At 51.6% G+C, this 25,230-nt stretch overlaps 1 protein-coding gene across 1 annotated transcript; it reads right to left on the bottom strand.

Annotated features, from left to right (window-relative positions):
- Positions 1–633: 633 nt before the first annotated feature.
- Positions 634–24,243, bottom strand: PRSS56 (serine protease 56). The gene is made up of 13 exons (XM_038745216.1): positions 24,114–24,243; positions 22,867–23,045; positions 18,833–18,893; positions 17,108–17,297; positions 12,313–12,412; positions 7,984–8,143; positions 6,084–6,226; positions 5,330–5,492; positions 4,893–5,075; positions 4,591–4,755; positions 2,228–2,290; positions 1,275–1,381; positions 634–927 (listed from the first exon to the last, which is right to left on the bottom strand). Exons 1-13 carry the CDS (start codon positions 24,241–24,243, stop codon positions 634–636), a joined length of 1,938 nt encoding a protein of 645 aa, XP_038601144.1.
- Positions 24,244–25,230: the final 987 nt, after the last annotated feature.

The raw sequence follows: 25,230 nt of genomic DNA, 5'->3' as shown, positions 1-25,230 counted from the left end.
TGAGGCTTAGAGAAGTGAAGTGACTTGGCCAAGGTCACACAAGTGGGCAAGTGGTAGAAACAGGATTCGAACCCAGATCTCCTGGCGCTCAGGCCTGTGCTCTTGCTTGCCTAGTCGGGCCCTAGTTTGGTGCCTTCTCCTGGGAGCTCGGGTGCCCACTCCTCCCCTCATAAGTAATCAACTTGATGCCCAGTCCATGCCCAGCTCCCGGTTTCCCCTGTGCCCAAAGAAACTTTGGAGCCGAGTCTGAGGAGGACACAGTGTTTATTTAAGAAATTTTCACAGATTGCAAACACAAAAAATAAACCCAACTTTGCCAATAAATACTCTCTCCCACCAGGGTGCCCTCCAAGCTCACAGACAAAACTTCCTGTTCTGAGGGGGCAGGCCAGGGACCCAAGCAGTTGGGGGAGATGGCAGTACCGGGGGGCAGTTACTCGTCAGGCTGGCACCCACCATGAGGCCTCCAGCATCAGCCCAAGATGGGGCAGCAGAATGGTCAGTCAGCTGTATTTATTGAGCACTTACTGGGTGCAGAGCACTGTATTAAGCACCTGGGAGAGTACACTATAACAGACGCATTCCCTGTCCATAGTGAGCTTACAGGCTAAAGGGAGTCACGGACACCCAGGATCAGCCTCCTCCTTCCTTGCCAGTGCCTTCCGCTTTGCCCAGTTGCCCCTCTGCCTCATTTGGGCTGGGCCCAGCATCAGAGGGGTATCCGGCTCGGGATGTCCCTTGTCCTTCTGGCGGAGCATCCCTGAGGCCCCGCAGGACTTGGGCCAGGAGGCCGGGAAGGCTGCGGGTGAAGGCCGTGGGTTCGAGTCCCACCAGCCCCAGAAAGACCATCGTCCGGCTCCCGACGGCCACCCGCACCCGGGCCCGGAACAACCCCGCCGGGGTCTTGGAGCCTAGGTCCACCAGGATCTGTGGGTGGGGGGCGAGAAGGAGAAGCGGGTCAGGCGGCCTCCTTCTCTCTCAGTCCATCCTTCCCGGTCCCCGGTCTGCTGTTGCTCCTTCAGCCTTCTCTTCCCGCACCCTCCGGGGACCAGCTCAAGAAACAGCACTGGGCTGGGCGGTGGTCATCTCTCCTTCCATTTTTGCCAGGAGGGCCCACTCCCTCTGCCCTCTACCCTCGCTCACTGTCTCTGCCACCCTTAGCAGCCGGCTCCAAGCCCGTGCTTAGGGCAGGCCCTCGAAATGGTGGGAAACCCCAGGGACATGGAACGGAGGTTGGACCAGAGGTCCAGGGCATTCGGGGGCTAGGGACCTACCTCTTGGAAGTCCATTGTCAGTTGATTAGTAGGTATCTTCAGGATCCAAGCGTGGGCATCTTCCAGGGCAGCCAACTGCTTCTGGGCAGCATCCAGCTCCGGACAGCCTGGAAGCAGAAGGGCAGTAGAGACCTCATCCCTGACTTCTATTGACATCCCCAAAATGACCCCTTTCTGAATGCCGAGGGCAGCGGTTCCTGAGATGGGCAAGAACTTAGCACCAGGATAGCAGCATGTTATATTGGAGAGACCACAGGACTGCGAGTTAGAAAGTCACGGGTTCTAATCCTGACTCCACCACTTGTCTGTTGCGTGACCCTGGTTAAGTTACTTCACTTTTCTGTGCCTCAGTTATCTCATCTGTACAATGGTGATCTGGACTGTGAGCCCCACGGGGGACAGGGACTGTGTCCAACCCGATTTGCTTGTCTCCACCCCAGTGCTTACAACAGTGCCTGACATGTAGTAAGTGCTTAACAAAAACCACAATTTTTTTTAGGGGACTTCCATTTCTTCCTGACTTTCACCTACTTCCTCCCTTAATAGTAGTAATAACAGTAACGATATTTGCGGTATCTGTTAAGTGCTTGCTATGTGCACAACTCTGTACTAAGCACTGGAATAGATGCAAAGTACTCAGGTCAGACACAATCCCTCTCCCTTATGGAGCTCATAGTCTAAGTAGGAGGGAGAACTGGTGTTTAATCCCTATTTTAGAGATGAGGAAACTGAGTCACAGAATAGTTAAGAGACTTGCCCGAGGTCACACAACAGGCAAGAGGCAGGGCTGGGATTAGAACTTGGGCTGCCGTTTCCACTTGCTGCCTTCCATCCCCACTCAACTCTTCCCAAAGCTGTTGGGGTCTCATCTTGAGGTCACCCTCTTCCTAACTCCCCTCTCCCAGCCCACCTCATCCTGCCCAGCCCAAGACCCCTTCCCCGTCTTTGAGCACCTTCCATTCCAGTCTGAAGCTCCTGCTTTTCTTGGAGCAGAGGCCCGCCAGGACTCCTGGCACCTGTGGGGAACAGGGAGCGATGAAAGAGGGGGAGGCTCCAAGATGACGGGGAAGAGAGGCAGAAAGTGGGGTCAGCTAGAGGGAGAGGCAAACCCGGAGAACTCTTCTGAAGGTGTGTGCTGAGTGAAACACTTGTGTACATACAGACATAATTCATTTATTTATATTAATATCTGTCCCCGCCTCTAGACCACTTAGGCAGGGAATATGTCTTGTCTTGTTGAGTGCTCTGTAAACACTGCAAGCACTCACAATCTACCAACTCTGTTGCCTTGTAACAATAATAATGGTATTTGTTAAGCGCTTACTGTTTACCAAGTACTGTTCTAAGCGCTGGGGTAGATGCAAGGGAATCAGGTTGTCCCACGTGGGGCTCAATCCCCATTTTACAGACGAGCTAACTGAGGCACAGAGAAGTGAAGTGACTTGCTCAAGGTCACACAGCAGACAAGTGGCGGAGCCGGGATTCTCCTAGGTGCTTAATATGGGTCTTTCCGACCCATAGCGACTCCGCGGACACATCTCTCCCGGAACGCCCCACCTCCATCTGCCATCATTCTGGTAGCGGATCCAAAGAGTTTTCTTGGTAAAAATGTGGAAGCGGGTTACCATTGTCTCCTTCCGCATAGTCAGCTTGAGTCTCTGCCCTCGCTTCTCTCCTGTACTGCTACTGCCCAGCACAGGTGAGTTTTGACTTGTAGCATCATCATCAATTGCATTTATTGAGCACTTACTATGTGCAGAGCACTGTACTAAGCGCTTGGGAAGTACAGATTGCCTGCCACTCGCTAGCCGCTGGCCAAGCTAGGAATGGAATGGGTAGGCCTCTGCCTTGACGATGGCATTTATTAAGCGCTTACTATGTGCAAAGCACTGTTCTAAGCGCTGGGAAGGTTACAAGGTGATCAGGTTGTCCCACGGGGGGCTCACAGTCTTCATCCCCATTTTCCAGATGAGGTAACTGAGGCTCAGAGAAGTGAAGTGACTTGCCCAAAGTCACACAGCTGACAATTAGTGGAGCTGTGTGACTCTGCCTTGACTCTCCGCACCCCGTAGCTGAGACTGGGAGTGTATTGGAAACTCTCCAGGTGCCACCCAGAGAGGGTGGAATGTGTCTACCAACTCTGTTATACTCTACTCTCCCAAATGCTTAGTAGAGTGCTCCGTAAGCACTGTAAGCACTCACAGTCCACCAACTCTGCTGCATTGTAACAATAATAACGGTATTTGTTCATCCATTCATTCATTCAATCGTATTTATTGAGCGCTTACTGTGCGCAGAGCACTGTACTAAGCACTTGGGAAGTACAAGTTGGCAACATATAGAGATGGTCCCTATCCAACAGTGGGCTCACAGTCTAGAAGGGGGAGACAGAGAACAAAAAACAAAACATAGTAACGGAATAAAATAAATAGAATAAATATGTACAAGTAAAATAAATAAATAGAGTAATAAATACGTACAAACATATATACATATATACAGGTGCTGTGGGGAAGGGAAGGAGGTAAGGCGGGGGGATGGAGAGGGGGAGGAAGGGGAGAGGAAGGAGGGGGCTCAGTTTGGGAAGGCTTTGTTAAGCGCTTACAGTTTACCAAGTACTGTTCTAAGCGCAGGGGTAATCAATCAATCAATCAATCGTATTTATTGAGCGCTGTGTGCAGAGCACTGTACTAAGCGCTTGGGAAGTACAAGTTGGCAACATATAGAGACAGTCCCTACCCAACAGTGGGCTCACAGTCTAAAAGGGGGAGACAGAGAACAAAACCAAACATACTAACAAAATAAAATAAATAGAATAGATATGTACAAGTAAAATAAATAAATAAATAGAGTAAATAAATATGTACATATATACATATGTACAACATATATACATATGTACATCATCATCACAATCATCATCATCATGAAGGGAACACTGGTAGATGCAAGGTAATCAGGTTGTCCCAAGTGGGGCTCAATCCCCATTTTACAGATGAGCTAACTGAGGCACAGAGAAGTGAAGTGACTTGCTCAAGGTCACACAGCAGACAAGTGGCGGAGCCGGGATTCTCCTAGGTGCTTAATACAGTGTTCTGCATCTAGTAAGAACTCAGGAAAATTGATTGGTTGATACAATGAGCAGATCCCCCAGATTTGGGAGATATGTGGGGTGTCCCCCTTTTAGACTGTGAGCCCACTGTTGGGTAGGGACTGTCTCTATATGTTGTACTTCCCAAGCGCTTAGTACAGTGCTCTACACACAGTAAGCGCTCAATAAATACAACTGATTGATTGATTGAGGGGATTGGGGTACCTGTGTCTCCATGCAGGACTTGTAGGGGGTGCCAGGGATGCCCAAAGAGCCATAGGGTCAGGCGAGGCAGTGTCCGAGCAAGGACAGACAGACCCAGGTGGCGGGTGAAGAAATCTTGGGCACGTCGCAGTAGAGACAACAGAGTTTGGGCCACCGAGCGCAACTCTGGGAGGGGAGAAGACACAGCAACGGAAACTGGAAACCGACGACCCGAGGAAGGAATTCTCCCCCCACCCCTCATCCTCCCGGCTTTCCCACCAGGCCTCTGCCCTGCCACCGCGTAGGAGTTAGGCGGAACTGACTGCATTTTCTTCTTCGCAGCTGGCACTCCTCCCGGGCCAGCTGGGCACAGCCTCGGCCACCTGGAGGATCCGGGCAGAAGCGAGAGTAGTAGGAGCAGAGGTCGGTGCGATCTCCGGCGGGTGCTCCCTGAGGATCTGGGGCCAGGAGCTCCGGGCAGCTGGGCTCCCGGCTGGAGCGGGGAGCTAGGGGGAACGGAGAAGGTAGGCCAGCTGGCTCCCGCTACCCACTCCTGGTTCCCCGGCCTACCAGCATCGGAGCGTCCAAACGGACGGGCGGGAGGCCGTGACTCCTCAATGGGGCAAAGAGTGGGGAAGGGGCTAGCCTGTTACCGACGGCAGAAGGGGATTTGATCCCAGGAATCCGGGTTTTTCCACCTCATCCGATCCCACCGTCGGGGGACGGGTAGCGGGGACTCATGGGGGCCGGGGCCACTCACCGCTCATCTGCTGGTGGACCCAGTCGCTGAAGGCCGCCACCCGGGTGTAGACACCAGGCTTCCCCGGCTCCCCACAGCCGTCCCCCCAAGAGGTGATTCCATAGAGCATCTCCCTCTGAGGGGCCCCGGGCACAGCACATGTCAGGGGGCCCCCAGAGTCACCCTGCAGGCACAGGAACATGAGTGACCCAGAAGTGACCGATGGGTCCCTTTAGCATCCCTTATGACGATGATGATGATGGCACTTGTTAAGCGCTTACTATGTGCCAAGCACTGTTCTAAGCACTGGGGGGGGGGGGTACAAGGTGATCAGGTTGTCCCTCCTGGGGCTCGCAGTCTTCATCCCCATTTTACAGATGAGGTAGCTGAGGCCCAGAGAAGTGAAGTGACTTGACCAAAGTCACACAGCTGACAAGTGGCGGAGCCGGAATTAGAAACCACGACCTCTGGCTCCCAAGATGGCTGGCAGCGCTGCCCAACTCCGAGGCCCAGAAACCCGCCTTCTGCCCACCCTGGCTCTGTCTTTATCTCCCCGTGGCCACCCCTGACCCACAGGACAACACCCCCCCAACCGTCTTCCTCCAGGCTTCAAGGCCAGAGAGGGAGATGCCCCCTAAGAGGACAAGCTGGCCACCCCTCCACCCACGCTCGGGAAGCCCGGGAAGCAGGGTGGAGGGGGAGGTCATCCTGGAGCGGCAGGGAATCTTACTCTCTGGGGCTAACCACCCTGTCCCCCCACCTCTGGGGCCAGTACCTGGCAGGAATCGACGCCCCCGGCCAAGTAGCCGGCACAGAACATGGTGGCAGTGAGGAGGGCCGGCCCCAGGGCCGCCCGGCAGGTCTCCAAGCCGAGCAGGGGCACCCGGGCCTCCCTCAAGGTCTCCGCTGCCGGTCCCTCTGGGGGAGACATACGGTACAGGGATCCCGTCAGCGCGGACCACAGGGACTTCTCCAGATCACACACCACTCATTCATCCATTCAGCCGTATTTATTGAGCGCTTACTGTGTGCAGAGCACTGTACAAAGCACTTGGGAAGTACAAGTTGGCAACGGCTTGCAACAGAGAAGCAGCGGGGCTCAGTGGAAAGAGCCCGGGCTTTGGAGTCAGAGGTCATGGGTTCGAATCCCAGCTCCGCCACAAGTCTACTGTGTGACCTTGGGCAAGTCACTTAACTTCTCTGAGCCTCAGTTACCACATCTGTAAAAACGGGGATTAAGACTGTGAGCCCCACGTGGGACAACTTGATCACATTGTATCCCCCCAGTGCTTTGAACCGTGCTTTGCACATAGTAAGCGCTTAACAAATGCCATTATTATTATTATTATTATTAACATATAGAGACAGTCCCTACCCAACAGCAGGCTCACTACACACACACACACACTGTACACTCACACTCTCTCTCTCTCTCACACCACACACTCTCCCTCTCATATACACAGCCATTACCACATTTACTCACACACAAACTCTCACCCATTAACACACACACACACTCATTCACTCACTCTCTCACACACACACATACACTCACACTCTCTCACATGCACCACACACTCTCCCTCTCATACACACACCCACTCACACATTCACTCACGCACAAACTCTCACACACCACAGCCGCTCACCACACACACTGTTGGGTAGGGACTGTCTCTATATGTTGCCAACTTGTACTTCCCAAGCGCTTAGTACTGTGCTCTGCACACAGTAAGTGCTCAATAAATACGACTGATGATGATGATGACACACTCTCTCACACTCACACCTGCCTACCCACTCACCACACACACTCTCTCACACTCACTTACACATGCCTACCCACTCACACATTCTCACACACACTCACACTCACACCACAAACTCTCCCCCCATACACAGTCTTCTAGACTGTGAGCCCGCTGTTGGGTAATAATAATAATAATGGCATTTATTAAGCGCTTACTATGTGCAAAGCACTGTTCTAAGGACTGGGGAGTTTACAAAGTGACCAGGTTGTCCCACATGGGAATCACAGTCTTAATCCCCATTTTACGGATGAGGGAACTGAGGCACAGAGAAGTGAAGTGACTTGCCCAAAGCCACACACCTGACAAGTGGAGGAGCCGGGATTTGAACCGATGACCTCCGACTCCAAAGCCCGGGCTCTTTCCACTGAGCCACGCTGCTTCCCTGTAGAGACGGTAGGGACCGTCTCTATACGTTGCCAACTTGTACTTCCCAAGTGCTTAGTACAGTGCTCTGCACACAGTAAGCGCTCAATAAAAGCGCTTAGTACAGTGCTCTTCTAGACTGTGAGCCCACCGTTGGGTAGGGACCGTCTCTATATGTTGCCAACTTGTATTTCCCAAACGCTTAGTACAGTGCTCTGCACTGAATGAATGAATAAATACGATTGAATGAATGAATGAATACACACCCCCACTCACCCATTCACTCACACACAAACTCTCACACACACACCACTCTCTCTCTCTCTCTCTCTCACACACACACACACAAACACACACAGGTACACACACATACCCATCATTTATCAATTATACCCACTTGGTTCCTACCCTCTCCTGGGAGATCAGTCAAGGAAAAATCACAACCGTAACCGTGCCCCGCCCCGTCACCCTTCCCCATCCTCCCTCTTTCCGTTATACCTTCATAGATGGCCCCCCAGCCGGCGATGGCACAGATCGTGCCCTCCGGGAGCTCCCACGATCTCTCAGGAAGGCAAACAGGTTGTACCCACTCTGACAGAGACACCGGGATCTGCAGTTGTACCAACGCCACGTCGTTGTGGAAGGTCCGGGGGTCAAACTATAGATATGGGGGACATCAGGGGGATGGCACTGTGGATTCCAGCCATGGCCTTAGCTGAGAAGGATGGAGGGGTAGGGAGGGAGGAAGGACTTCTTTTATTACGGTACATGTTAAGCGCTTACTATGGGCCAAACACTGTGTTAAGCACTGGGGGAGATACAAGCGAATCAGGTTGGACACAGTCCACGGCCCACATGGGGTTCAACAACCTTAATCCGCATTTTGCAGATGAGGGAACTGAGGCCCGGAGAAGTGAAGGGACTTGCCCAAGGTCACATAGCAGCCAAGTGGGGGAGTTGGAATTAGAACCCAGGTCCTGTCTCTATATGTTGCCAACTTGTACTTCCCAAGCGCTTAGTACAGTGCTCTGCACACAGTAAGCGCTCAATAAATACGATTGATTGATTGATTGATTGAATCCCAGACCTGGGCTCTATCCACTAGACCAGGCTGCTTCTTCTAGGTCATGCTGTGTCTTCTTGTCAATAATAATAATAATTATAATAATAGTATTTGTTAAGCACTTACTGCTCCCCCTTCTAGACTGTGAGCCCGTTGTTGGGTAGGGACCCTCTCCATATGTTGCCGACTTGTACTTCCCAAGCGCTTAGTATAGTGCTTTGCACACAATAAGCACCCAATAAATACAACTGAATGTATGAATGAATGAACTTACTATGTGCCAAGCACTGTTCTAAGCACTGAGAAAAACACAAGTTAATCAGATCAAACACAGTCCCTGTCCCACACGGGGCTTACAATCTAAGTAGGAAGAAGAACAGGTATTAAATCACCATTTTACAACTGAGGTAAATCAGGTCAAACACAGTCCCTGTCCCACATGGGGTTCACAATCTAAGTAGGAAGAAGAACAGGTATTAAATCACCATTTTACAACTGAGGTAACTGAGGCCCAGAGAAATTGTGATTTGCTCAAGCTTCTGACCCCCAGGCCTGCGCTTTATCAATCAATCAATCAATCAATCATATTTATTGAGCACTTTATCAATCAATCGTATTTATTGAGCGCTTGATTGATTTATCCACTAGGCAACACTGCTTCTCCTAGGCCATGCTACATCTTCTCGTCAAGAATAATAATAATAGTAGGCACTGTACTAAGCGCTGGGTGGATACAAGCAAATCAGGTTGGACACAGTCCCTGTCCCCAACATGGGACTCACAGTCTTAATCCCCATTCTACAGATGAGGGAACTGAGGCCCAGAGAAGTACAGTGACTTCCCCAAGGTCACACGGCAGGGAGCTGGGATTGGAATCCAGGTCCTTCTAACTCCCAGGCCTGTGCTCTATCAACTAGGCAAATTCTATTTATTTTGATGGTATTGACACCTGTCTTCTTGTTTTGTTGTCTGTCTCCTCCTTCTAGACTATGAGCCCATTGTTGGGAAGGGCCCGTCTCTATCTGTTGCCGATTTGTACTTCCCAAGCGCTTAGTATAGTGCTTATTTATTTATTTATTTATTTAAAATAAATTTATTTATTTTGCTTTTACATATTTATTCTATTTATTTTATTCTGTTAATATGTTTTGTTTTGTTGTCTGTCTCCCCCTTCTAGACTGTGAGCCCACTGTTGGGTAGGGACCGTCTCTAGATGTTGCCAACTTGTACTTCCCAAGCGCTTAGTATAGTGCTCACTTATTTATTTATGAATATAAATAAATAAATAAATAAATGAATTTATTTTATTTGTACATATTTATTCTATTTATTTTATTCTGTTAATATGTTTTGTTTTGTTCTCTGTCTCCCCCTTCTAGAATGTGAGCCCACTGTTGGGTAGGGACCGTCTCTATATGTTGCCAACTTGTACTTCCCAAGCGCTTAGTACAGTGCTCTGCCCATAGTAAGCGCTCAATAAATACGATTGAATGAATGAATGCTCTGCACACAGTAAGTGCTCAATAAAGACGATTGAATGAATGAATGAACACTTCCCAAGAAGATGCTGAATAATAATAATTGTGGTGTTTGTTAAGCACTCACTATGTGCCAGGCACTCTACTAAGGGCAGGGGTGGATGCAAGCAAATCGGCTTGGACACAGTCCCTGTCCCACAGTGGGCTCACAATCTCCATCCCTATTTTACAACTGAGGCGCAGGGAAGTAAAGTGACTCGCTCAAGGTGACACATCAGACAAGTGGCAGAGCCAGGATTAGAACCCATGACCTGAGTCCCAGGCCCTTGCTCTATCCATTAGGCCACACCGCTTCATATTTATTACTCTATTTTGTACATATTCACTACTCCATTTATTTTATTAATGCTGTGCATAGAGCTATAATTCTATTTATTCTGACGGTTTTGACACCTGTCTACATGTTTTGTTTTGTTGTCTGTCTCCCCCTTCCAGACTGTGATCCCGCTGTTGGGTAATAATAATAATGATGGTATTTGTTAAGCACTTACTATGTATGCCAAGCACTGTTCTAAGTGCTGGCATAGATAAAAGGTCACCAGCTTGTCCCACGTGGGGCTCACAGTCTTAATCCCCATTTGACAGATGAGGTAACTAGGGACCGTCCCTATCTGTTGCCGATTTGTACTTCCCAAGCGCTTAGTCCAGTGCTCTGCACACGGTAAGCACTCAATAAGCCCGTTGTTGGGTAATAATAATAATAATAATAATGATGGCATTTGTTAAGTGCTTACTATGTGCGAAGCACTGTTCTAAGCGCTGGGTAGGGGCCGTCTCTGTTGCCGACTTGTACTTCCCATGCGCTTAGTCCAGTGCTCTGCACACAGTAAGCGCTCAATTCATTCAATAGTATTTATTGAGCACTTACTGTGTGCAGAGCACTGGACTAAGCGCTTGGGAAGTACAAGTTGGCAACATATAGAGACGGCCCCTACCCACCAGCGGGCTCACAGTCTAGAAGATCATTCCGTTATTGGGTAATAATAATAATAATAATAATGGCATTTGTTAAGCGCTTACTATGTGCAAAGCACTGTTCTAAGCGCTGGGTAGGTACCGTCTCTGTTGCCGATTTGTACTTCCCAAGCGCTTAATCCAGCGCTCTGCACACAGTAAGCGCTCAATAAACCTGTTGTTGGGTAATAATAATAATGATGGCATTTGTTGTCCGTCTCCCCCTTCTAGACTGTGAGCCCACTGTTGGGTAGGGACCGTCTCTAGATGTTGCCCACTTGTACTTTTCTTTTCTTTTCTTTCTGTACTTTTCTTTTTTCTTGTTCTTTTAGACTGTGAGCCCACTGTTGGGTAGGGACCATCTCTATATGTTGCCAACGTGTACTTCCCAAGCGCTTAGTACAGTGCTCTGCACACAGTAAGTGCTCAATAAATACGATTGATTGATTGTACTTCCCAAGCACTTAGTACAGTGCTCTGCACACAGTAAGTGCTCAATAAATACGATTGATTGATTGATTGTACTTCCCAAGCACTTAGTACAGTGCTCTGCACACAGTAAGTGCTCAATAAATATGATTGATGGATTGATTGTACTTCTCAAGCGCTTAGTACAGTGCTCTGCACACAGTAAGCGCTCAACAAATACGATTGAATGAATGAATGAGTGAATTTGTTAAGCACTTACTGTGTATGAAGCACTGTTCTAAGCGCTGGGTAGGGCCCGTCTCCATCTGTTGCCGATGTGGACTGCCCAAGCGCTTAGTCCAGTGCTCTGCACACAGTAAGCGCTCAACAAATACCATTGATTGATTGATTGTACCTCCCAAGCGCTTAGTCCAGTGCTCTGCACACAGTAAGCGCTCAATAAATACGACTGAATGAATGAATGAGTGAATTTGTTAGGCACTTACTATGTATGAAGCACTGTTCCAAGCGCTGGGTAGGGCCCGTCTCCATCTGTTGCCGATGTGGACTTCCCAAGCGCTTAGTCCAGTGCTCTGCACACAGTAAGCGCTCAATAAATACGATTGATTGATTGTACCTCCCAAGCGCTTAGTCCAGTGCTCTGCACACAGTAAGCGCTCAATAAATACGACAATGAATGAATGAGTGAATTTGTTAGGCACTATGTATGAAGCACTGTTCTAAGCGCTGGGTAGGGCCCATCTCCATCTGTTGCTGATGTGTACTTCCCAAGCGCTTAGTCCAGTGCTCTGCACGCAGTAAGCGCTCACTGAATGAACGAAATGAACGTCACCGAGGTCTCACCTTGGGGTGAACCAGTATGCGATTGACCGACATCTCTTCCTCTTGTTGTCCTGGAGGGGAGTCACCCAGGGTCACCGTCCACAACAGTTCGTTCTGAATGCTGCCGGGGGCACAGGAGCGGGGAAGCATCAGGGCATCCGGAAAAACGTGGGAAGGAGAGACCCCCTGCCCTGCGGTGGGGCAGGGGCGTCCAGAACAGTCCCTCCCGCACCAGGCCTGGTTGCAGAGTGGAGCCAATTGCGACTGAAGCCACAAGGGGGCGACGGAGACCAGGCCTGATAATAATGATCAATCAATCAATCAATCAGTCGTATTTATTGATGATTTAATGATTTAATGATGATGATGATGGCATTTGTTAGGCCCTTACTATGTGCTAAGCACCGTTCTAAGCGCTGGAGAGGTGACAAGGTGATCAGGTTGTCCCTCGTGGGGCCACAGTTTTCACCCCCAATTTTACAGATGAAGGAATTGAAGCCCAGAGAAAGTCTCACAACTGACAAGTGGTGGGGCCAGAATCAGAATAATAATAATAATGGCATTTGTTAAGCGCTTACTATGTGCAAAGCACTGTTCTAAGCGCTGGAGAGGTGACAAGGTGATCAGGTTGTCCCTCGTGGGGCCACAGTTTTCACCCCCAATTTTACAGATGAAGGAATTGAAGCCCAGAGAAAGTCTCACAACTGACAAGTGGTGGGGCCAGAATTAGAATAATAATCATCATCATCATCAATCGTATTTATTGAGCGCTTACTATGTGCAGAGCACTGTACTAAGCGCTTGGGTAGTACAAATTGGCAACATATAGAGACAGTCCCTACCCAACAGTGGGCTCACAAGCGCTTACTATGTGCAAAGCACTGTTCTAAGCACTGGGGAGGGTCACAAGGTGATCAGGTTGTCCCTCGTGGGGCTCACAGTTTTCACCCCCAATTTTACAGATGAGGGAATTGAAGCCCAGAGAAAGTCACACAACTGACAAGGGGTGGGGTCAGAATTAGAATAATAATAATAATGGCATTTGTTAAGCGCTTACTATGTGCAAAGCACTGTTCTAAGCGCTGGGGAGGTGACAAGGTGATCAGGTTGTCCCACGGGGGGCTCACAGTTTTCAGCCCCATTTTACAGATGAGGGAATTAAAGCCCAGAGAAAGTCTCACAACTGACAAGGGGTGGGGCCAGAATTAGAATAATAATAATAATGGCATTTGTTAAGCGCTTACTATGTGCAAAGCACTGTTCTAAGCGCTGGGGAGGTGACAAGGTGATCAGGTGGTCCCACGGGGGGCTCACAGTTTTTAATCCCCATTTTTCAGATGAGGTAACTGAGGCACAGAGAAATTAAGTGACTTGGGCCAAGGTGCCCCAGCAGGCAAGTGGCAGAGCACAGTAAGCGCTCAATAAATACGATTGAATGAACGTGCTAAAGCGACAGAGCACCGGTCTAGGAGCTGGAGGACCCAGGTTTGAGTCTGAGCTCTGTTGCTATCCTGCCAGCTGACTGTGGGCAAGTCATGGGTTCAAATCCCGCCTCCGCCAATTGTCAGCTGTGTGACTTTGGGCAAGTCACTTAACTTCTCTGGGCCTCAGTTACCTCATCTGGAAAATGGGGATGAAGACTGTGAGCCCCCCGTGGGACAACCTGATCACCTTGTATTTATTACTCTATTTATTTATTTTACTTGTACATATCTATTCCTTTTATTTTATTTTGTCAGTATGTTTGGTTTTGTTCTCTGTCTCCCCCCTTTTAGACTGTGAGCCCACTGTTGGGTAGGGACTGTTTCTAGATGTTGCCAACTTGTACTTCTCAAGCGCTTGGTACAGTGCTCTGCACACAGTAAGCGCTCAATAAATACGATTGATTGATTAAGCTGACAGTTAGCGGAGCCGGGATTTGAACCCAGGACCTCTGACTCCAAAGCCCGTGCTCTTTCCACTGAGCCACGCTGCTTCTAAGCATATGTGTACTTATCCTCATTCTCAATTGCTTCCCTTACCTACGTGATGACCAGTTCCACTGGCCTCTAAACTTAGGAGAAGGAGGAGGAAATTAGGTACTCCGTTCTGAGGGAAGTTTAAAGATAAACCGAGTCAATCGGAGAAAAGGATTTGGGAACCCACGACCTCTGGCTCCCAAGCTGGCCGGCAGCTCTTCCCCCTGCCCTGATGCCCGGAAACCTGCCTTCTGCACACCCCGTCTCTGCCCTCGCCCTCAACGCCAGGAAATATGCCTGCTCTATTTATTTATTTATTTTATTTGTACATATCTATTCTATTTATTTTATTTTGTTAGTATGTCTTGTTCTGTTGTCTGTCTCCCCCTTCTAGACTGTGAGCCCACTGTTGGGTAGGGACCGTCTCTATATGTTGCCGACTTGTACTTCCCAAGCGCTTAGTATAGTGCTCATTTATTTATTTATAAGTATAAATAAATAAATACATTTATTTTACTTGTACATATTTATTCTATTTATTTTATTCTGTTAATATGTTTTGTTTTGTTCCCTGTCTCCCCCTTCTAGACTGTGAGCCCACTGTTGGGTAGGGACCGTCTCTATATGTTGCCGACTTGTACTTCCCAAGCGCTTAGTATAGTGCTCATTTATTTATAAATATAAATAAATAAATAAATACATTTATTTTACTTGTACATATTTATTCTATTTATTTTATTCTGTTAATATATTTTGTTTTGTTCCCTGTCTCCCCCTTCTAGACTGTGAGCCCACTGTTGGGTAGGGACCGTCTCTATATGTTGCCGACTTGTACTTCCCAAGCGCTTAGTATAGTGCTCATTTATTTATTTATAAGTATAAATAAATAAATAAATACATTTATTTTACTTGTACATATTTATTCTATTTATTTTATTCTGTTAATATGTTTTGTTTTGTTCTCTGTCTCCCCCTTCAAGACTGTGAGCCCACTGTTGGGTAGGGACCGTCTCTATAGGTTGCCGACTTGTACTTCCCAAGCGCTTAGTATAGTGCTCATTTATTTATTTATTTATAAATATAAATAAATAAATAAATACATTTATTTTACTTGTACATATTTATTATATTTATTTTATTCTGTTAATATGTTTTATTTTGTTCTCTGTCTCCCCCTTCTAGACTGTGAGCCCACTGTGTAGGGACCATCTCTATATGTTGCCGACTTGTACTTCCCAAGCGCTTAGTACATCATCATCATCAATCGTATTTATTGAGTGCTTACTATGTGCAGAGCACTGTACTAAGCGCTTGGGAAGTACAAATTGGCAATATATAGAGTACAGTGCTCTGCACACAGTAAGCGCTCAATAAATACGATTGAATGAATGAATGAATGAATGCCCTCACCCACGATGCCCAGATACGTGCCTGCTGCGAACCCCGTCTCTGCCCTCTCCCTCGATGCCCAGAAATGTACCTTCTGCATACTCCATCTCTGCCCTCGCCCCTGATGCCCGGAAATGTGCCTTCTGCATAATCCATCTCTGCCCTCGCCCCTGATGCCCGGAAATGCCCCCGCTCAGGACCCGCTTCTGCCCTTGCCCTCCATGCCCGGAAAGGTGCCCTCTGCGTAACTAGTCTGTGCCCTTGTTCTAGTGCCCAGAAATGTGCCTTCTGCAGACCCCATCTCTGCCCTTGCCCTCGACGTCTGGAAATATACCTGCTCCCAACTCCGTTTCTGCCCTCGATGCCCAGAAATGTGCCTGCTGCGGACCCCATTTATGCCCTCACTCTGGATGCCCACAAATGTGCCTGTTGTGGGCTCTGTCTCTGCCCTCACCCTCGACGCCCGGAAAGGTGCCCTCTGCGTAACTCATCTCTCCCCTTGACCTGGTGCCCAGAAATGTGCCTTCTGCAGACCCCTTCTCTGCCCTTGCCCTCAACGCTAGGAAATATGCCTGCTCAGGACTCTGTCTCTGCCCTTGCCTTCGATGCCCAGCAATGTGCCTGCTGCGGACACCACCTCTGCCCTCGCTCTGAATGCCCAGAAATATGCCCCGTTCCTGCCCTCGCCCTCGATGCCCAGAAATGTGCCTTTTGAGGATCCCATCTCTGCCCTTGCCCTGGTGCCCGGAAATGTGCCATCTGCATACTCCATCTCTGCCCTAGCCCTTGATGCCCAGAAATGTGTCTAATGCCAACCCCATCTCTGCCCTCACCCTTGATGCCCAGAAATGTGCCTGTTCAGGACCCTACTTCTGCCCTTGCCCTCGACGCCCAGAAATGTGCCTTCTGCTGATCCTGTCTGTTCTTGCCCTCGAAGCCTGGAAAGGTGCCCTCTGCGTAACTTGTCTCTGCCGTTGTCCTAGTGCCCAGAAATGTGCCTTCTGTGGACCCCTTATTTGCCCTCATTCTCCACGCCCAGAAATACGCCTGCTCAGGACTCCGTCTTTGCCCTCGCCTTCGATGCCCGGAAAGGTGCCCTCTGCCTAACTTGTTTCTGCCGTTGTCCTAGTGCCCAGAAATGTGCCTTCTGCGGACCCCTTATCTGCCCTCACCCTCCACACCCGGAAATATGACTGCTCAGGACTCCGTCTCTGCCCTGGCCTTCGATGCCCAACAATGTGCCTGCTGCAGACCCCGTCTCTGCTCTCGCCTTCGATGCCCAGAAATGTGCCCCATTTCTGCCCTCAACACCCGGAAACGTGCCTTCTGAGGATCCCATCTCTGTCCTTGCCCCGGTGCCCAGAAATGTGCCTTCTGCAGACCCTGTCTCTGCCCCTGCCCTCAATGCCCAGCAATGTGCCTGCTGCAGCCCCGGTATCTCCCCTTGTCCTGGCAGCAGTCTACTGTACCTTGAGAAGCAGTGTGCTGCGGTGAGGACCCAGGCGTCCCCGATGAGCACGCCCCCGCACATGGCCCAGCCACTGAGCCGCAGGGCCACCAGCCAGGGCCAGGAGCCCGGAGGGGCCACGCTGCCACCCACGATCCGGCCCCGGGCCCACGTCACGTTGGCAGCTCCCGGGCGCCTCCGACCACACACCTCTGCGGGGGACACAGCACGGGCACAGTCACTGAACCATCATCGCTCTCACATTTCCTCACCACTTACTATGTGCCAGGCACTCTGCTAGGCACTAGGGTGGAGACAATCAAATAATAACAACAATAATAATGGCATCGGTTTCTAGACTGTGAGCCCGCTGTTGGGAAGGGACTGTCTCTATATGTTGCCAACTTGTACTTCCCAAGCGCTTAGTACAGTGCTCTACACACAGTAAGCGCTCAATAAATACGATTGAATGAATGACTGAATGGTTAAGCGCTTACTAGGTGCCAGGCACTCTGCAAGGCACTGGGGGGGAAGCAAGCAAATAATAATGATGGCATTTGTTAAGCGCTTACTATGTGCCAGGCACTCTGCTAGGCACTGGGGTGGAGGCAAGCAAATAACGATGGCATTTGTTAAGCGCTTACTATGTGCGAAGCACTGTTCGAAGTGCTGGAGGGGATACAAGGTGATCAGGTTGTCCCACGTGAGGCTCACAGTCTTCATCCCCATTTTGCAGATGAGGTAACTGAGGCCCAGAGAAGTTAAGTGACTGGCCCAAAGTCACGCAGCTGACAATTGGTGGAGCCAGGATTTGAACCCATGACCTCTGACTCCCAAACCTGTGCTCTTTCCACTGAGCCATGCTGCTTCTCTACTACTACTACTACTACTACTACTACTACTACTACTACTACTACTACTACTACTAAATTGGGCTTTTTCTACTGAGCCACACTACTTCTCTAATAATAATACTAATAATAATGCAATTTATTAAGCTCTTACTATGTGCCAGGCACTAAGCACTGGACTGCAGTGGACACAAGCAAATAATAATAATAACGGTATTTGTTAAGCTCTTACTATGTGCCAGGCACTAAGCACTGGACTGGGGTGGAGACAAGCAAATAATAATAATAATGATATTTGTTAGGCACTCTGTTGGCTGTTTACTTGTTTTGTTTTGTTGACTGTCTCCCCTCTTCTAGGCTGTGAGCCCGTTGTTGGGTAGGGACTGTCTCTGTTGCCGAATTGTACTTCCCAAGCGCTTAGTACAGTGCTCTGCACACAGTAAGCACTCAATAAATACGATTGAATGAATGAATGAATGTGCCAGGCACTGTACTAAGCACTGGACTGGAGTGGAATGAATGAATGTGCCAGGCACTGTACTAAGCACTGGACTGGGGTGGAGACAAGCAAATAATAATGATAATAATGGTATTTATTAAGTGCTTACTATATGCCAGGCACTGTACTAAGCGCTAGGGTGGATCCGAGCAGATCGGGTTGGACACAGTCCCTGTCCCACGTGGAGCTCCCAGGCTCAATCCCCATTTTATAGATGAGGGACCTGAGGCCCAGAGAAGTGAAGCGACTTGCCCCAGGTCACACAGCGGACAAGTGGCGGAGGCAGGCGGGTTTAGAACCCACGACATTCTGACTCCCGGGCCTAGGGTCTAACCACTAGGCCATGCAAAGTTTCCGTCCATCCAGTGCCCCCTCCCCGCGAGGATTCCCACCCCACTCCTCACCGGGCTGAGGATGGTCGGCGAGGGGGTGAGGACCGGCTTTCTGGCTCTGCAGTTCTAAGAGGGCACAATAGAGACACAGACTTTACCCCTCCCCTAATCAGGGTCCCGACTTGTACTTCCCAAGCGCTTAGTACAGTGCTCTGCACACAGTAAGCGCTCAATAAATACGATTGATTGATTGACTGATTGACTCCCACCCCACCCACAATCCAGGTCCCAAGCCACCCCACCCGCCCACCCAGATAATAGTAATAATCATAAATAATAATAATACTGGCATTTGTTCAGCGCTTACTATGTGCCAAGCACTGTTCTAAGCGCTGGGGGAGATACAAGGTAACCAAGTTGTCCCATGTGGGGCTCACAGCCTTAATCCCCATTTTACAGATGAGCCACACAGATAAATCTGTGAGCCCCACGTGGGGCAACCTGATTACCTTGTATCTCCCCCAGCGCTTAGAACAGTTCTTGGCACATAGTAAGCGCTGAACAAATACCATCGTTATTATTATTATTTTCCCGTTATAATAATAATCATAATAAATAATAATACTGGCATTTGTTCAGTGCTTACTATGTGCCAAGCACTGTTCTAAGGGCTGGGGGAGATACAAGGTAATCAGGTTGTCCCACGTGGGGCTCACAGTCTCAATTCTCTTTTTACAGATTGAGGGAACTGAGGCACAGAGAAGTAAACTGACTTGTCTAAGGTAATAATAATAATAATAATAATAATAATAATAATAATGGTATTTGTTCAGCACTTACTATGTGCCAAGCACTGTTCTAAGTGCTGGGGTAATAATACTAATAATAGTATTTGTTAAGTGCTTACTATGTGCCAGGCACTGTACTAAGTGCTGGGGCAGATACAAGCAAATTGGGTTGGACACAGTCCCTGTCGCACATAGGGCTCACAGTCTCAATCCCCATTTTACAGATTGAGGGAACTGAGGCACAGAGAAGTAAAGTGACTTGCCCAAGGTAGTAATAATGATAATCATGGCATTCAGCGTTTGCTATGTGCGAAGCACTGTTCTAAGTGCTGGGGTAGATACAGGGTAATCAGGTTGTTCCACATGGGGCTCACAGTGTTCATCCTCCAGTCTTCATCTTCTAGACTGTGAGCCCGCTGTTGTGTAGGGACCGTCTCTATATGTTTCCAACTTGTACTTCCCAAGCGCTTAGTACAGTGCTCTGCACACAGTAAGCGCTCAATAAATACGATTGAATGAATGAATGAATGAATCCCCATTTGACAGATATGGTAACTAAGGTCCAGAGAAGTGAAGTGGCTTGCCCAAAGACACACAGCAGACAAGTAGCGGAGCCAGGATTAGAACCCATATCCTCTGACTCCCAAGCCTGCTCTCTTTCCACTAAGCCACGCTGCTTCTCTCTCCAGCTTCAACCCCATGCCGAGACTAATAATAATGATAATAATAGTGGTGTTTGTTGAGCGCTTCAGTCTGTGCCAGGCACTGTACTAAGCGCTGGGGTGAATGCAAGCAAATTGGGTTGCACACAGTCCCTGTCCCCCATGGGGCTCACAGTCTTCATCCCCATTTACAGATGAAGTAACTGAGGCCCAGAGAAGTGAAGTGACTTGCCCAAGGCCACACAGCAGACAACTAATCCAGGTCCCATCCCCAGACCACCCCCGGTCTGTCGCCATCCCCAATCCAGGTCCTGCCCCACCCTCAATTCGGCCCCATCTTCTGCCCAGGCAGGATGGCATAATGGATAGAGTATGGGCCTGGGTGTCAGAAGGTCATGGGTTCCAATGCTGACTCTGCCACTTGTCTGCTGTGTGGCCTTGGAGAAGTGGCTTCACTTCTCTGGGCCTCAGTTCCCTCATCTGTTCATCATTCATTCATTCATTCAATCATAATAATAATAATAATTGGCATTTGTTAAGTGCTTACTATGTGCAAAGCACTGTTCTAAGCGCTGCGGAGGATACAGGGTGATCAGGCTGTCCCACGTGGGGCTCACAATCTTAATCCCCATTTTACAGATGAGGTAACTGAGGCCCAGAGAAGTTAAGTGACTTGCCCAAGATCACACAGCAGACATGTGGCAGAGTCGGGATTCAAACCCATGACCTCTGACTCCAAAGCCTGTGCTCTTTCCACTGAGCCACGCTGCTTCTCTAAATAAATAAATAAATAAATCATATTTATTGAGCACTTACCGTGTGCAGAGCACTGTACTAAGCGCTTGGGAAGTACAAGTTGGCAACATATAGGACGGTCCCTACCCAACAGTGGGCTCACAGAAATGGGAATTGAGACTGAGCACCATTTTGGGACAGGAACTGTGTCCAACCCGATTTGCTTGTATCTTTTTCGGCTGTGTGACCTTGGACAAGTCATTTCACTACTCTGGTCCTCAGTTCCCTCATCTGTAAAATGGGGATGAAGACTGTGAGCCCCATGTGGGACAGGGACTGCGTCCAACCCAATTATCTTGTATCTATCCCCGCACTTAGAACAGTGCATGGCACATAGTAAGCACTTCACCAATACCATAATTATTATTCTTATTACCCCAGTGTTTAGTACGGTGCCTGCCACATAGTAAGTACTGATCAAATACCATAATTATCATTATTACCTTGGGCAAATCAGGGCAAATCCCTGTGCCTCAGTTCCCTCAATCTGTAAAATGGGGATTGAGACTGTGTGCCCCACGTGGGACAACCTGATTACCTTGTATCTACCCCATCGCTTAGAACAAAAACCATAATTATTATTACCCCAGCACTTAGTACAGTGCCTGGCACATAATAAGCACTTAACAAATACCATTAATCTAGGTACCACCCCTCTCCAATCATCTCCTCCCTTCCCCGGATCTTGGACACCCCCACGGGCCTGGGCAGCGCCCTGGGTCCTGCAGATCCCACTCCAGACTTCTTTCCCTCTGCCAGTGGGGAGAGCCACGAGGAGGGCGAGCCCACCTCTCCGCTAGGCCCTGCCCAGGTTGGACCCACGAGGAGGGCGAACCCACCTCTCCACTTAGCTTTGCCCAGGTTGGACCCATGAGGAGGGTGAGCCCACCTTTCTGCTGGGCCCTGCCCAGGTCGGACCCACGAGGAGGGCGAACCCACCTCTCCGCTTGGCTTTGCCCAAGTTGGACCCATGAGGAGGGTGAGCCCACCTTTCTGCTAGGCCCTGCCCAGGTCGGACACATGAGGAGGGCGAGCCCACCTCTCCACTAGGCCCTGCCCAGGTTGGACCCACGAGGAGGGCGACCCCACCTCTCCGCTTGGCTTTGCCCAGGTTGGACCCACGAGGAGGGTGAGCCCACCTCTCCGCTTGGCTTTGCCCAGGTTGGACCCACGAAGAGGGTGAGCCCAACTTTCTGCTCGGCCCTGCCCAGGTCGGACCCATGAGGAGGGCAAACCCACCTCTCCGCTAGGCCCTGCCCAGGTTGTACCCACGAGGAGGGTGAGCCCACCTCTCCGCTAGGTCCTGCCCAGGTTGGACCCACGAGGAGGGCGAGCCCACCTCTCTGCTTGGCTTTGCCCAGGTTGGACCCACAAGGAGGGCGAGCCCACCTTTCTACTAGGCCCTGCCCAGGTCGGACCCACGAGGAGGGCAAACCCACCTCTCCGCTTGGGTTTGCCCAGGTTGGACCCACGAGGAGGGTGAGCCCACCTTTCTGCTAGGCCCTGCCCAGGTTGGACCCACAAGGAGGGCGAGCCCACCTTTCTGCTAGGCCCTGCCCAGGTCAGACCCACGAGGAGGGCGAGCCCACCTCTCCACTAGGGCCTGCCCAGGTTGGACCCACGAGGAGGGCGAGCCCACCTCTCCGCTTGGCTTTGCCCAGGTTGGACCCACGAGGAGGGCGAGCCCACCTTTCTGCTAGGCCCTGCCCAGGTTGGACCCACGAGGAGGGCGAGCCCACCTCTCCACAAGGCCCTGCCCAGGTAGAGCCCAACAGGGCAGGCCGGAGGAATTCCCAAAGACGGGAGCTGGACAGAGCTGCCTTGGCGTGGAGGAGGAGTGGAAAGCGGTCTCACCAGGGCAGGGAGCAGGCGGCTGGGAGCAGGGTTGGCAGGGTTGGCAGGGTTGGCAGTCCCCCGGGCTGCGGCCTGGTTCTGCGGCGGGCCTCGTTGCGCGCTGGGCGCTCCTCCGGGCCTCCTGCAGCGCGGCCGTTCCCCGGATGGACAGAGCTGCCCGACCCCAACACCCAGCTGCACTGGACCGCCGGAGGGGCACGGGCACAAGCGGGGAGGCCCCTTCCCACCCCGGAGGGAGAGGACACCCCGGAGAGAGGAGGGAGTCTCGGAGGGAAGGAGGCCTCTGGTCCTACCTCCGCCCTTCCCTTTCTGCCCTCGCCCTGGAACCCGAGAAGCAGCTCTCCGCCCTCCACCCACCCTGGTCCCCACCCCAGCCCCGGCCTCCCCCCCAAGCTCATCCAGCTCCTACCTCCCCCCCAGCTCCGACCTCCCCCCAGGACCGGCCTCCATCCCACCTCCGGCCTCCCCCGCAGCTCCGGCCTCCCCCCAGGACCGGCCTCCATCCCACCTCCGGCCTCCCCCCAGCTCCTGCCTCCTCCTAGCTCCGACCTCCCCCCCAGCTTCGGCTTTCTCCCAACTCCGGCCTCCATCCCAGCTCCGGCCCCCTCCCCAACTCCGACCTCCCTCTCCCCGCCCCCCCAGTTCCGTCCTCGCCCCAGCTTTGGCCTCCATTCCAGCTCCGACCTCCCTCCAGCTCCTGCCTCCTCCTAGCTCCGACTTTCCCCCCAGCACCGGCCTCCTCCCAGCTCCGTACTCCCCCCCAGCTCCGACCTCCCCCTCGCCAGCTCCGACCTCCCCCCCCCCCCACCCCCCACCAGCTCCGACCTCCAGCCCAGCTCCGACCTCCAGCCCAGCACCGGCCTCCCTCCCAGCTCCGGCCTCCACGCCAGCTCCGACCTCCTCCGCCCCCAGCTCCGGCCTCCCCCCCAGGACCGGCCTCCATCCCACCTCCGGCCTCCCCCCCAGCTCCTGCCTCCTCCTAGCACCGACCTCCCCCCAGCTCCGGCCTCATCCCAACTCCGGCCTTCACCCCAGCTCCGGCCTCCATCCCATCTCCGACCTCTCCGACCTTCCCTCCCAGCTCCGGCCTCCATCCCACTTCCGGCCTCCCCTCCCAGCTCCGGCCTCCATCCCATCTCCGACCTCCCCCCCCAGCTCCGGCCTCCATCCCATCTCCGGCCTCCATCCCACCTCCGGCCTCTCCCTCAGTCCCCCCCCCCCCCAGTGCCCCCCAGATGGGCACTCACCTCTGAGGGCGGCGGGAGCCAGGCGGTGCCCAGTGCCCACCGGAGCCGAGCCGGCCCGGGGCCGAGAGGACAGGGGCAGCAGCAGGAGGGGCAGAAGGGGCAGCAGCATGGCCCGCCGATCGGGTGGCATGCGGGCCACGGACAGACGGACGGACAGACGGACGGACAGAGGGCCTCCAAGCCTCCCCCGTCCCCAGCCTCCCCTCCGCGGCCTCTTCCGTCCCTCCCTGGGCCGCCCTCCCCTGTGGCCGCCTCTTCTTCGCCCCTTGCCCCTCTCTGTCAGTCCTTCTGCCCCTTCGTGCCCCCCTTGCCCCTCTCTGCCAGTCCTTCTGCCCCTTCGTGCCCCCCTTGCCCCTCTCTGCCAGTTCTTCTGCCCCTTCGTGCCCCCCTTGCCCCTCTCTGCCAGTTCTTCTGCCCCTTCGTGCCCCCCTTGTTCCTCTCTGCCAGTTCTTCTACACCTTCGTGCCCCCCTTGCCCCTCTCTGCCAGTCCTTCTGCCCCTACGTGCCCCCCTTGCCCCTCTCTGCCAGTCCTTCTGCCCCTTCGTGCCCGCCTTGCCCCTCTCTGCCAGTCCTTCTGCCCCTTCGTGCCCCCCTTGCCCCTCTCTGCCAGTCCTTCTGCCCCTTCGTGCCCCCCTTGCGCAGGGAGGACCCAAGAGTCCCCGACCAGGCCCTGCCCTGCCCGCCCTGTGGTCCCTTGGCCCTCCTGCCAAGCCCCAGCAGAGAGGAGGGCGGTGGCGCTCTCTAAATAGCGGCAGCAGCGGGTGGGAGTGGGGAGGGGTCGCGGGGAGCCATGCCCAACCTCCTGGTCAGCGGGAGAGAGTGGCCACCGAAGAACGGGGCCCATTCCTTCATTCAGTCGTATTGATTGAGCGCTTTCTGTGTGCAGAGCACTGGACTAAGCGCTTGGGAAGTACAACTCATTCATTCCTTCATTCAATCGTATTGATTGATCGCTTAATGTGTGCAGAGCACTGGACTAAGCGCTTGGGAGGTACAACTCATTATTTCCTTCATTCAATCGTATTGATTGAGCGCTTACTGTGTGCAGAGTACTGGACTAAGCGCTTGGGAAGTACAACTCATTCATTCGTATTGTTTGAGCGCTTTCTGTGTGCA

This window comes from Tachyglossus aculeatus, chromosome 1, assembly GCF_015852505.1.
Source record: "Tachyglossus aculeatus isolate mTacAcu1 chromosome 1, mTacAcu1.pri, whole genome shotgun sequence".
NCBI lineage: Eukaryota > Metazoa > Chordata > Mammalia > Monotremata > Tachyglossidae > Tachyglossus > Tachyglossus aculeatus.
This window is presented reverse-complemented; position numbering and strand designations above follow the sequence as displayed.

Coding starts and splice junctions, on each gene's coding strand:
- PRSS56 (XM_038745216.1), bottom strand. CDS start 24,243: ATGCCACCCGATCGGCGGGCCATGCTGCTGCCCCTTCTGCCCCTCCTG. Junction 8,144..12,312: donor GCATACTGGTTCACCCCAAG/GTGAGACCTCGG, acceptor CCATATCTATAG/TTTGACCCCCGGACCTTCCA. Junction 928..1,274: donor TGACAATGGACTTCCAAGAG/GTAGGTCCCTAG, acceptor CCCCACCCACAG/ATCCTGGTGGACCTAGGCTC.